The sequence below is a fragment of the Ursus americanus genome, chromosome 3 (assembly GCF_024610735.1).
Source record: "Ursus americanus isolate L20-20 chromosome 3, mUrsAme1.1.p, whole genome shotgun sequence".
Classification (NCBI taxonomy): Eukaryota; Metazoa; Chordata; class Mammalia; order Carnivora; family Ursidae; genus Ursus; species Ursus americanus.
The window spans coordinates 41,599,433-41,612,924 of NC_142129.1; the positions used below are offsets into that span (position 1 = coordinate 41,599,433).

Here is a 13,492-nt window from a genome sequence, read left to right on the forward strand (position 1 = left end):
GGGTAAGAGGAATGGCTGTACCCTGACTGCATCACCCCTCACCCAGGCAGGCACAATGCCACACCAACAGAGCCCCTCCTGGGCAGCTTCTCTAGTGGAGGAAAGAAAGATCACTGGGGAAATCTGCAGAGCTTGACTACTGGGGATCAGGTCCAAATAGAAATCCCAAATATTTAATATCATACAATTCAATAGCCAAAAAAAGAAATAATCCCCTTAAATTACGGGCATAGGACCTAAATAGATATTTTTTTCAAAGAAGGTATTCAGGTGGCCAATAGATTCATGAAAAGGTGCTCGCCATCCCTGATTATCATGGAAGCACACTCCACAATGAAATATCACCTCACACACGTTAAAATGGCTATTATCAAAGAAAGAGAAGAGATGACAAGTGTTGGTAAGGATATGGAGAAAAGAGAATTCCTGTATACTGTTGGTGGGAATGCAAATTGGTGTAGCCACTCTGGAAAGCAGGATGGAGATATATATATATATATATATATATATATATATATATATATATATATATATATATATATATATCTAGAAAATTCTTAACACACAAATTGTGACTATAGGAGGTGCTGAATGTTAACAAAACTTATTGTGATAATCATTCTGCAATTTATACATATAATATATCATTACTTTGTTCACCTTAAGCTTACACATATCATATGCCAATTTTACCTCAATGAAGTTGAAAAAAATTTTAAAAGTAAACAAATGAGCAGAATTAAAATAAATAAGTGAACTAAGTATGCAACTCACAAATCCAGGAAAAGAGTGAATGAAATCAGCACAGGAAAGTTGTGGTGAACTAATGAATCATCGAGCCTTACATCGAAAACCAGGGATGTACTGTATGGTGACTAACATAATATAATAAAAAATCATTATTAAAAAAAAAAGGAAAGTTGTGGTGAGCTCCACATACGGCCTTGGACAACTCAATACTCCTGGTCTCACCTCTCTTGCTGAAACTCTCAATTTTCCCTGATGTCAGATAATTAACAGGAGAGTTTTGAGGGTGGAGAATTCCTTAGTTCATCAGTAAATTGCTCTCCAAAAAGTGCTTTGAGGTAAAGCTAATTTTCTTTACTAATATGAGAAGATTTGGCCCTATCAGAGAAAGGAAGTTATTTGAATGTGTGCCAAAAAATATGTTCTCTATCTTTCCTTTGTTGAACCCTCAACGGGAGTTATTCTCATTAGCTCCTCTTCTTTATTGCATTTGAATAAAACAGACAAGTCAGTCTTGAAGATGATAAATGACTAATAAATTTTAATTGGCACTTTAGCTCATAAAATATAAACAGTCATTAAATTCATCCAGAAAATTGTTAGAATGGAAGTACTAAAAATTGCAGAATGTGCCAAAATAGCAGCTTCAGTATCTTCTGGTTTCCTTCCATTCTTAAGACTATCCTATAATCAAAAATCCTAATGGAATATATAGAGAAGAATTAGTTAAGATTTTTTTTGAAGGGGTCAGAAATGTGGAGAAGAAGTAAGTTAAAACATATGAAAACAGATAGACAGATAAATGGACTAGTATAGAGAGCCCAGAAATACCCCCCCACACACACACCATGTATATATGGTCAATCTATGATAAAGGAGGCAAAAATATGCAATGGGAAAAAGGCAGTCTCTTCAATGAATAGTGTTGGGACAACTGGACAGCTACATGCAAAAGAATGAAACTGTCCACTCTCTTATACCACATATAAAAATAAATTAAAAGTGGATTAAAAACTTGAATGTAAGACTAAAACCATAAAACTCTTAGAAGAAAACATAGGCAGAAGCTCTTTGACATCAGTCTCAGCAATATTTTTTTGGACCAGTATTCTCAGGCAAGAGCAACGAAAACTAAAATAAAATGGGATTACATCAAGCTGACAAGCTTTTGCACAGCAAAGGAAACCACCAACAAAGCAAAGGCAATCTACTGAATGGAAGAAGATAGTTGCAACTGATATCTCTGATAAGCAGTTGCTATCAAAAATATATGAAGAACTTACACAGCTTAACATCAAAAACAAATAACCCAATTAGAAAATGAGCCAAGGACTTGAATAGACATTTTTCAAAGAAGACGTCCAGATGGCCAACAGGCACATGAAAAGGTGCTCAACGTCACTGATCATCAGGGAAATGCAAATCAAAACCACAGTGAGCTATCACTTCACACCTGTCAGACTGGCTATTATCAGAAAGACAAGAAATAAATGTTGCTGAGGATGTAGAGAAAAGGGAACCCTTGTGCAGTGTTGGTGGGAGTGCAAACTGGTGTAGTCACTGTCGTAGACAGTATGGAGGTTCCTCAAAAAATGTCAACTAGAATTACCATATGATCCGGGAGTTCCAATACTGGGTATTACCGAAAGAATATGAAAACCCTAATTTGAGAAAATATGTGCACCCTATGTTTATTACAGCATTATTTTCTGTAGCCAGATTATGGAAGCAACCCAACCCAAATGTCCATCGATGGATGAATGGATAAAGATGTGATACACACACATACACACACACACACACACACACACACACACACACACACGAGTATTACTCAGCCGTAAAAAAGAATGAAATCTTGTCATTCACACAACGTGGATGCACCTAGAGGATATTATGCTAAATGAAAGAAATCAGGCAAAAAGACAAATACCTTAATGATTTCACTTACATGTGGAATCTAAAAAACAAAACAAACAAACAAAACAAAATAGAAACAGATTCATAAATACCAGAAACAACCTGTCAGTTGCCACAGGAGGTAGGAGTTGGCCAAATAGGTGCAGGGGATTAAGAGGTACTAATTTCCAGTTATAAAATAAAGAAGTCATGGGGAGGTGAAGTATAGCATAAGGAATAAAATCAGTAATATTGTAGTGACTTCATATGGTGACGTTGGTATCTAGACGTACAACGGGGACCATTTTGTAATGTATAAAAATATCAAATCATTATGATGTATACGTGAAACTAATAGGTGACTTATTAATAAAGCTAATAAGTCACTTATACTTCAATAAAAAAACATACAGATGCTAAAATTAAAGCACTTGCTCCATTCAAATGCTCTGGTAAATGATTGTTCTTTGTTTTCACAAATATATGAGTCCTGCTATAGTCATTATGGGAGAAACAGATAAATTAGGTTTCTTCTCCACTGGCTACAGTGGAAGGAAACTGTCCTTTTTAAATAAGCGAATTATACTTGAATAGGTACAGGAGTATAACAGATGAACAGAGAACCCCTGCCCTCAAGGAACTGGTTATGATTCTCTAACTACTGCAAGCCAGCGAAGCTTTTGTTTTCAGGGACCTTTTTAAATAAGAATCGGTGTGGATCTATGTTGGTGGCATTTAGAGCATTTGTCTCATGACATTTGCCATCATCTTTTTAGTCCTGGGAGACCTACAAGGACATCAGCCAATTTGAAAGCCACAAAAGTATCTTTCTTTAATGCAGCAAGCCCACTTCTATAAACTCTCCTAAATACGTAAGTGCTCATAAAATTTAATGATGAGAATATTCATGGCAGAATTGCTCTAGCAGCCCAAACTTGGGGGGCTGGGGGATGTAAACAGTCAACAAGAGGAATTTATCTACTTAATGGGACAATCATCCAATGAGTCACTGCAGTGTATGGAGAGCGTGCCAAGATTAAAGGTCAGAAGACAGCATGACACTCTGGAGGAAGCATTCTCAAAGTAGAGGAATAGTTAGTCAAACAGAGATTCCTTGTCTAAACTTCTCAGTTCTCTATGGAAATTAAAGTATGGAAGGCAAGCTATGCCAGAGACTGCTACTTACCTCTATTCTCTCATCCTGCCTTAGGAAAAGAACTCTGGGTTCCTTCTGGCCAATGGACTCAAGTTAAAAACAAAAACATTTCACTGCTTTTTCTCCAGTTAGAGATGGCTAATGAAACGCAAGCAAAAATTAATGGGTGGGAGTTCTAGGAATGTCAGTTAAGAGGAGGACAGATAGCTGGCATGGGCTTCTCTTGTCTTTCTTCCCCTCTTCCTTCCTACTGACTAGAATTTGTGCATGATGGCAGGAGTTCTAGCAGCCATTTTGAACCAATAGCCCTCTACACGATGAGCTGACCTTGAGGATGGAAGTCCTTGAGGATGGAACATGGTTCCCCAGTGATAAAGAAACAATATGAGCCCTGGACTACCTGCCTCAAGAATTCCTTACCCAAGGTAAAAACAAATCCTTATAAACTTAGGCCACCATTATCTGGATTTTACGGATGTGCAGCTGAATCTAATTCCAACTGATTTACTGACTAAACAAATAAAAGACCAAATAGAAATCAAAATGTTCCTCAAAGAATCACTCGAAGCTGCTGGTCTGTAAGTAGGAGGCTATTCTCAACAGGCGAGTGATGATGGAGATATTATTTAATGAAGGCATTAGTATTGCCTTACCCAATAATAACTGTTAGAGCATATTTTTCTCCCTCAAAAAAGCCAGGTAAAATGTTTCAGAATTTAGTTTTCCAAATATTTGTGGCACTGGTGATGTCAGTTGAATCTGATGATTTAAGAATATGTTTATATGAAAAAATTTGGTCATCCTTCAAAGCGACACCTGAGACCCAAAGCACGTGTGAGCTAAGAACACTTCCTGAAGAAAAGAGCAGAGCAGTTGAGGATTGCAGTGAACTTCAGGCCTTTTGGAGAACTTTTGCTCTTTAGCAAGTGACTCGAAGGATTTTAAATTAATCATTTCCTTCATTTCATTTTAATGAATGAAACACCCATAGTGGTAGCATTAACAGCTAGCATTTACTGAGCAATTACTATGTGCCTCACCCTGTATTAAGCACTTCATTGATATCATCTCATTTACTGCTCTCCACAACTCTGAGAAGCATCTCCACTTTCTGGGTTAGGAAACTGATATTCAGAGAAATTGACTTTTCCGAAGGCACAGAGCTAAGAAGTACAATTGTTGAGATTCGTACTCAAGTCTCAATAACCTAAAACACTGGCAAAACAAAATGTTCATCCAAAGAGGTGAGTTTGTGGAAATTTTTATGGACTTGAAAGAGGGATTTTATGTAGTGGTTGGTGCAAAATACTTTGAAAAGATCATATCTCCATTCAGAATGTTGATTAAAATAAAAAACTAAAAATTTGCCAGATCTAGCCCTTCCTAAACTTTGGAATCATGACTGTTGGTTTGCCTTTATGTAAACTCCTGAGGCTCCCCAAAGAGTTTGAAGCAGACAAGTCTGACATGGGCGAAGTGTGTCTTCAGGAACACTGGACCCTTCTTTTTCTACGAGCTCTCAGACTTTCATTCCATACTGGGAAGCAATAAGCAAAGTGAAGTGTGAGATATGTTTTCAGAGTATTTTCACTTTAACAGGCTTCCACAAAATGGTTATGCTATGACAGAAATTTCAACCAATGTCAACAGGTTTGCGAGGCATTGGGATGGGGAAGGAGGATTCCTGGCATCCCATCCTGCATGGGCAGTTGTCACTAGTACCAGTGCCGCGGCTTGCGATGCAGACTAGAAATCCAGCCAGCTGGTCGACTACAAATATTTTTAACTGAATTGCAAGCACTTTCAAAATCTTTTGAAGTGTGTATTCACCGCTTATACTCTCCTACCTCTAGTGACTCCGGTGTTCTTGCTCCATCAATCTCCCTCATTTATTAAATACATTGGCACCAGGCTCTCAATTTTGCTCCATCTAACCAGCCTCCCATTGTCCTGAGGTGTTGCAGTATGTCCACGATCACTAACCCATGCAGAGGCCCCTTGGGGAGGCCCATCCTGTGACGATTAAAAGCTCACGATTGAAAGAAAGACTGCCTGAGTTTGAATATCTGGTCTACCCCTTACTGAATGACTTAGGGCAAAGACTGAATCTCTTTGAACCTTAATTTCCATGTCTGTAAAAAGGGGATTATGGTAGAGTTAGGTCATGGGACTATTGTGAGGAATAAATCAAATAATCTACACGAAGTATTTAGCACAGAGCCTGGTACATGGTAAGCACTTAATAGAATTTAGCTTCCGTTATGGTGGCCCTGTTTACTAACGACTCTCTCTGCGACTATACTTCAGCAACCCGGTACAAGGGACACGCTGAGTTATGCCATCTCTGCAACATTCGCCTGAGAATATCTTGGATCTTGAACACACACTCACTTCTTTCCACTCTTTCGTTCAGGGACTATCACTAAACCCACCTTAACACTGTGGCGACCTCTCATTCCTTGACTCTCCACCATCCCTCTATTCTTCTGAGCTGTCCTGCTTTCATTTCTTTCTTTAATCATGGTCTTTGTGGTCCAACATTTGTGTCATCCTCTGGACAAGAAGTTTAACTTCCTTGCTTTATTGTGTTCCCATGTTACCAGCAAAACCTGCCATTGGCTAACTTAAGTATCTGCTTTCTCATTTTTATACTTTGGGACTTCTGCAGTAATCCACATAAAGGACAGTGGTGGCCCAAACCAAGCTAGCATGACAGAGGATATGCTCAAGGATTTGTTGAACATCTTAGCAAGGCATCTGAAGCTCCTGTTTATGGCTACCCCTCATTTCTTTCATCTAGGACCTCCAGCCCCCCATGCTATGTTCTGCCTGTTCTGAATCACTTGTAATCCTCTGATGCACCTATCTTTTTCCCTCTGTTATTACCCGAATATTTGTGTCTCACCAAAATTCATCATGTTAAAGCCGCAACTCCCAATGTGAGTCTATGTGCAGACCCGGCCTTTATGGAAATGGTTGGTCATAAGGGTAAGGCCCTGATCTGACAGGATGAGAGGCTTTATTAGGAGACACTAGAGAGCTTGCTTTCTCTCTCTCCATGGGAGGACATAGTGAGAAGGCAGCCCCCTGCAAGGCAGGAAGAACACTCTGACCGGAATTGACCCTGCTGGCACCCCATCTCACACTCCCAGCCTCCAGAACTCTGAGGATATGAATGTGTGTTGTGTAAGCCCCCCAGTCTGTGGTGTTTTGTTATGGCGCACTGAGCAGACTAAGACATGATGCCAAGAGAAAAACACCTATAAAATTATAGCTGTATTTATGCAAATGTCTTGGCATCACAGGGACACACTAATAATAGCAGCATCTTTATGTGAGAGCAGCTCATTCATGCTGAGTTTAAGCCAGCAGCCTCTGTTTTAATATCACCCTGATAGGGCCAGTGTCTTGTCAGTGATTTTTCCTCATATCAAGAAGCGTGATACATGCTCCTCTGAAGGAAGGATTTTAATGATAAGCAGATATGAGGATGTGCGGCTCTTGACTTTTCTCCTTAATCTTAGTGGTCATCCGATAATCATGTAGACCAGGTTATGTGGGTTGGGCTTGATATCATTAGGAAATTTCCTTTATATTTTCATTTGCATTATTATTGCTCCTTAGGCATATAATGTTTTGATTTTTTGGTTTCAATAGTTCAATATAATGGTCTATAATTTTCACATTATAATAAAAGAAACTGGAAAAGACAGTCCTAACATAACATCTTTTTTTCAAGAGAATGCATTTTAAAACTTTGACAAACATGCAATTTATTTAATCCATTATTTTTTTTTTTTTTTAAAGATTTTATTTATTTATGTGACAGAGAGACAGCCAGCGAGAGAGGGAACACAGCAGGGGGAGTGGGAGAGGAAGAAGCAGGCTCCCAGCGGAGGAGCCTGATGTGGGACTCGATCCCGGATCGCCAGGATCACGCCCCGAGCCGAAGGCAGACGCTTTAACGACTGCGCTACCCAGGCGCCCCTATTTAATCCATTATAAATGATAAGCTCCCCCCTCTTGCTCTCACTCTCCCCAACCGCATCCAAAAAGCTTAATATTCCCTTCACGTATTTTTAAAAAGATTTTATTTATTAATTTGAGGGAGAGAGCAAGCAAAAAGTTTAATATTCCCTTAACGGTTTTTAAAGATTTTATTTATTTATTTGAGAGAGAGAGCGCGCGCACGTGCCCTTGGTGTCCAAGGGCGAGCATGAATAGGGTAGGGGCAGAGAGAGAGGGAGAAGCAGGCGCCCAGCTGAGTAGGGAGCCGGATGTGGGGCCTGATCCCAGGACCCTGGGTTTATGACCTGAGCCAAAGGCAGCTGCTTAACCAACTGAGCCACCCAGGAGCCCCTCCCTTCACATATTGAAAGTGGGATTTATAATATGGGGTGGGCTAGAATTTTATCATGGCATAAGCTGTTCAAATTTTGATTTTAAGATTTTATGTATCAGCCGCTGTAAATCAATGGCCCTTAGGCCAAATCTGGCTTCAGTGTGTGTGTGTGTGTGTGTGTGTGTGTGTGTGTGTGTGTGTGTGTATGTGTGTGTGTGTTTTGTTTGATCAGCGTAGTATTTAACAAGCATTGAGCTTGAATGCCTGTAGGTGGGGCGCACAGTCTCCAATTGCCCTGGGGGTCCATCTTTGCCTGTCCCTTCCCTGGGCTCTTTCACACAGTCTTTCCTGAAGGCATTTGAGATGGCAACTCCCGCTCCATATTGAGGTGCTGTGTTTTGTAAATAAACCTTCTTATTGAAATAAACTACATAAAGTACACAAATCATAAGCATATAATTTGGTGAATTATCACAAAGGGAACACATCCATGTAATTACCATCAACATCAACAAAAAGAACATTATTAGCACTAGAATCTTCCTGTATTCCTTTTTTTTTTCCCCTAAAGCAAATGCTAACAAAGATATGGGCACCCGCGATTTAAGAAGCACAGGAATATCTGAATTTCTGACGTACACACACAGCCTCATCTGTCTTTTGGTTTGTGTTTCCTTGTTTTATTATTTTTTATCCTTTTATTTGACTATCCTTTTACTTTCCTTTTACAATTATATCATTATATTTAACGTATACATCTTTTAGAAGTAAACTGAAGTAGGTATGTCTTAAACCTACTCTGACAATCTTGTTATTTTATTCGAAGTACTTAGTCCACATACACTAAATGCAATTACCAATATACTGGAGGTTAAATGTACCAGCTTATTTGTCCCACCTGTTCTAATAATTCTAACATTTTCCTCTCTCCTTTCTTAACTTCTTTTTGATTAATTACATAGAATACATACATATTATATATAAATATGTAAATTGGTATGGATGTGTACATTTTAAATATTTCATTTTATATCTTTTTCAACTGCTAGTATGATACTTTTTTGTAATTTGGGGATTACCCTACAGATTTCGGTGTAGCCCCTGACTTCTGAATAGCTGACACAAATTAGTGCTTTTGCTGCATTCAAACAATCCGAGGACTCTAAAGTCCTTAACTGCTCGAATCCCTTCATTTTGGTTCACTGTTATCATGTATATATTTTCATTTTTCTTTTGTTTTAAATTTCGTATTATACAAATTTTCAAATATATGCAAAAGTAGAAAGAATAGTATAAAAAGTACATTGAACCACGGGATCCCTGGGTGGCTCAGTTGGTGAAGCGACCAACTCTTGATTTCGGCTCAGGTCATGATTGCAGGGTTGTGAGATCGACCTCACATCGGGCTCTGTGCTGGGCATGGAGCCTGCTTAAGATTCTCTCTCTCCCTCTCCCCTTGCCACTCCCCTCACCCCCCCTGTCCTGCTCATCACTCACACACACTCTCTCTCTAAAAAAAAAAAAAAAAATGAAGGGACAAAGAACCCAATGTACTCACCACCAAGCTTCAATAAAAATCAGTTTTTGACTCTACATCCCTATCTAACCATGCCCTCAAATTATTTTGAGGCAAATCTAAGACATGTTATACTTGCAAACATTTCAGTATGTACCCTTAAAAGATGAGGGTTCTTTTTAAGCATAAGATAAACCATAAATTAACACAAATACTCTCAATTCAAATCCAATACAGGGATTTTACTTAATCTCATCATTTTCATGTGTTTTAGTTCTCTTTATATTTGATTGTTTTTTGATCTTGTTGACCTTTATGGTGCTTTTTGAATCTGTCTGTATTTTGATGTCTTTCAGGATTTTGGAAAAAACTATTGGTCATTATATCTTTAAATATTATTTCTGTCTACTTTTTTTTTTTTTTAAGATTTTATTTATTTATGTGACAGAGAGACAGCCAGTGAGAGAGGGAACACAGCAGGGGGAGTGGGAGAGGAAGAAGCAGGCTCCCAACAGAGGAGCCCGATGTGGGACTCGATCCCGGAACGCCAGGATTACGCCCTGAGCCAAAGGCAGATACTTAATGACTGCGCTACCCAGGCACCCCTGTCTACTCTTTTATTTTTTTTTGGGAACCCTTTTCCCTGGGCCCATGTGTTATTTTTTGTCTGTATTTTCCATCCTTTTGTTTCTTCATGCTTCAATCTTATTATTATTTTCTGGTTTATCTTCCAGTTTATTGATTTTCTCTGCAGCTATGTTTAATTTGCTGCTACACCCATCTATTGTATTTTTAGCTTCCATTATTTTACATTTTCTAGTTCTTCAACTCTCTGAACCTTGGCAAGCTTTCCTCTCTAAGAATTCTTCACTTAAAATATTCCTATCTGACCCCTTGAGTTTTTCCAGAAAGAATAAGCAAATAAAAAACAGACTTGAACATTCATGAGAAATTAAGCCCGGTTAATACAGCAGACTATGGATTAGACTAGAACACACAACTTTTTAACAATAGATGGTGAAATTTCAGTGATTCGTTTGTTGATTATTTTTTGCCACACTAAATTCCAAGCTGATATCCTTGCCACCTCTAAACTCTTGCCCTCTAAAAGAACACATAGCTCTGTAGGATGTGAGTTACAACACAGCAGTTAAGGAAATATAAAGAAAGTTACTACATCCTCATCCAGGGATTTTGCATTTCAGTGTTTGCTGGATAATCGTGATTCCCCTTCATGCCTACAGTCATAGGGGTGAAAGTGGGGTTCCTGTTTGCAGGAAAGATAGAAGTTTTCTCCCATCATAGGCATCACCTGTGTGACACAAGCTTCTCTCGCCATCTCTGTATTTCTCAGTAGCACCTTTGGTTTTCATCCTGGTCACTGCAGCCCAGCTCAAGAGATAGGAGAATTTCAGGCTGTCAACAATGTGTGGCGAAGTTTCTCCTGTAAGTTTCAGTGCCATATATTTCCTATATTGTGGCTCAAGACTAAATTCCCAAGAAATCTCCACTACCATTACTGCAACTGAGGGGTTGAAATGCACCAAACAACCCATTCTGATGGTCATCATTGCTTCTTGTTATCACTGAATACTTAAAAAAAATTTTTTTTGCATTTTCCCTACATTTTGATTCAAATTAAACTCCTTTCACAGCCATCTTGTTCCCAGAGCTCAGGAGTCCAAGCCTGTCTTAGGCTGGACCCTCCAGGAATTCTGTCTGTTCTCTTCTTTGTCCTGTAGAACAGGACTCTGTCCTCGATTATGTTTTCCTCCTCCCCCCTTTTTAGGTTTATTTATTTGAGAGAGAGAGAGAGAGCGAGCAGGAGGAAGGGCAGAGGGAAAGGAAGAATCTCCAGCAGACTCCCTGCTGAGCACAGATCCTGATGTCGGTGGATCTCACGACCCTGAGATCATGACCTGAGCCGAAATCAAGAGTTGGACGCTCAACCTAGTGAGCCACCCAGGTGCCCCATGATTACGTTTTCCTTTTGAACACGACCCTTACCAATTTGGGCTCTACCCATCTCTGTGAGAGTTTTTATTTCACAGATGATTTTTAAGCCTGAGAATATTTCACCATTCCCTCTCTAAGTGTGATGCATTCACACTTCAACCGTCCTGGACATTCCCCCAATCCACATTTAAACATCCTGATCCCAGATATTATCTTATGTCCTTATATTGTGCCCACCAGTGGTGTTACATCCACTTATATTTCAGAAACAATCTCCACAGACTTATCTGCAAAATACTTGAGACTTCACATTTATTATTGAATAGAGATAATTCCGGTCATTTTCTGGGATGTATTCTTTAAGCTCATAATATGGCATGATACTGTACTATCACCTTAGTGAACTACAGAGGCTGCTGTGTAGAGGAAAGGTGGAACCCTAGAGAACCCCTTGGTGACACTGATAATGGTATTTTCAAGTGTGATTTATAGCGAGTTATTTTTATAATGGAATCTTATGGATATATAGATGTGTTAAACTTGCTGAAAGAAAACTCCAAATATGGATTTTGTATCCCTCTAGAAAGTGCTCCCAAATTCGCTGATGCCTTTTGGACTTGATAGTATGCTATTTCCATTGGTAAAATAATTGAAAGCGAGGAGCCACAGGAATTTTGCACATGGCTTATTCTCTCCTGCCTGCACAGTTACTTACCTGTGATAGCCAGCTGAGTCACAAAGAAGGTCATTCTCGACTTCCTCTTCCTCCTCCACGTGGAGAACAGCACCATGGAGTTTCCAACAATGGTGAAAACAAACAGGACCCACAGAGTTATCAACTGCTCAGTCTGTGAGAAACAAAGCAACACAAAACCAGCGTACCAATGAGAACCAAGGTACTTTACAGAACACAAGGTCAGGCTTCACTCCTGCAATGTCTTCCTCTCGGTCTCAAATCCTCACTGTCAAAGCTCTACTCTCAAGAGAACAGAGGCACAGTGGTCCTCGTTTATTCTGATGGCAGCGTAACTTGATGCAACCTTTTTAAAAAATCTATTTGGAAATATATGTCAAGAGACAAAAGAATGTCTATCTATTCTTTGGCCAAGCAATTGTTTAAGTCTGTATGAAAGAATTCAAGGTGTGCAAAAGAATATTACAGTAGCAAAGATATGGATATTTATTGTAAGAATAAACTGGAATTTGTTTAAAGATAACGAGATAGTTAAGTAAATGAAGAACTTCAATTCAGTGAACTATTATGTAGCTATTAACAGTGGCAACCATGAAGATTATGCAGCAACATTACACATGTTATACTATAACAGTAAGTGGAAAGACATGATATAATTCTATATTGGGTATGATTATAACTCTGCAAAATTAATACATGTAGAGAAAAGACTGAAGTATACTAAAATGCTACTGTGAGTGGTTATTTTAGGTGGTGTGATTATGGGTTATCTTACTCTTTTTCTTTTGACAGAATTTTATAATATAGTAATACTTAAATTTCACTGAGTAATATATAAATAGTAAATAATGAAAAAAAGCGGAATGCTGCTTATTTAAAATGCCAAGTCCTTTGTAAGAATTTTTCCACAATTCCTTCAGATGGAGCTTTCCATCTGTTCAGAATCTGTGGCCCAGAATAAGCAGAGGCCCAGGGTGCTGGGACAGGCTGGACAAAGGGACAAAGCAGAGGGAGGCCACAGGTGAAGAGCATGGGGCCAAGGGGACCCAGGGGCAAGCTTGAGATCAAAAGCCAAGACACATTAGCCCAAAACATCTGGGCAGAATGCTGGTAAGAATGCACAAGTCTAATATGGTAATCTGAAGTGCTTCTCTTACTCGGTGGAGATAAGAAGAGCCTAAA

The 13,492-nt window shown here is 39.0% G+C and overlaps 1 protein-coding gene across 2 annotated transcripts in view; it reads right to left on the bottom strand.

The window, feature by feature from the left end:
• NPSR1 (neuropeptide S receptor 1) overlaps window positions 1-13,492 on the bottom strand; it is a 138,851-nt gene that overhangs the window by 97,962 nt on the left and 27,397 nt on the right. For both annotated transcript variants that reach the window (XM_045793644.2, XM_045793643.2), the window contains exon 2: window positions 12,332-12,464. In XM_045793644.2, the coding sequence (XP_045649600.2) occupies window positions 12,332-12,464 (133 nt within the window). The remainder of the gene's footprint in view (window positions 1-12,331; window positions 12,465-13,492) is intronic.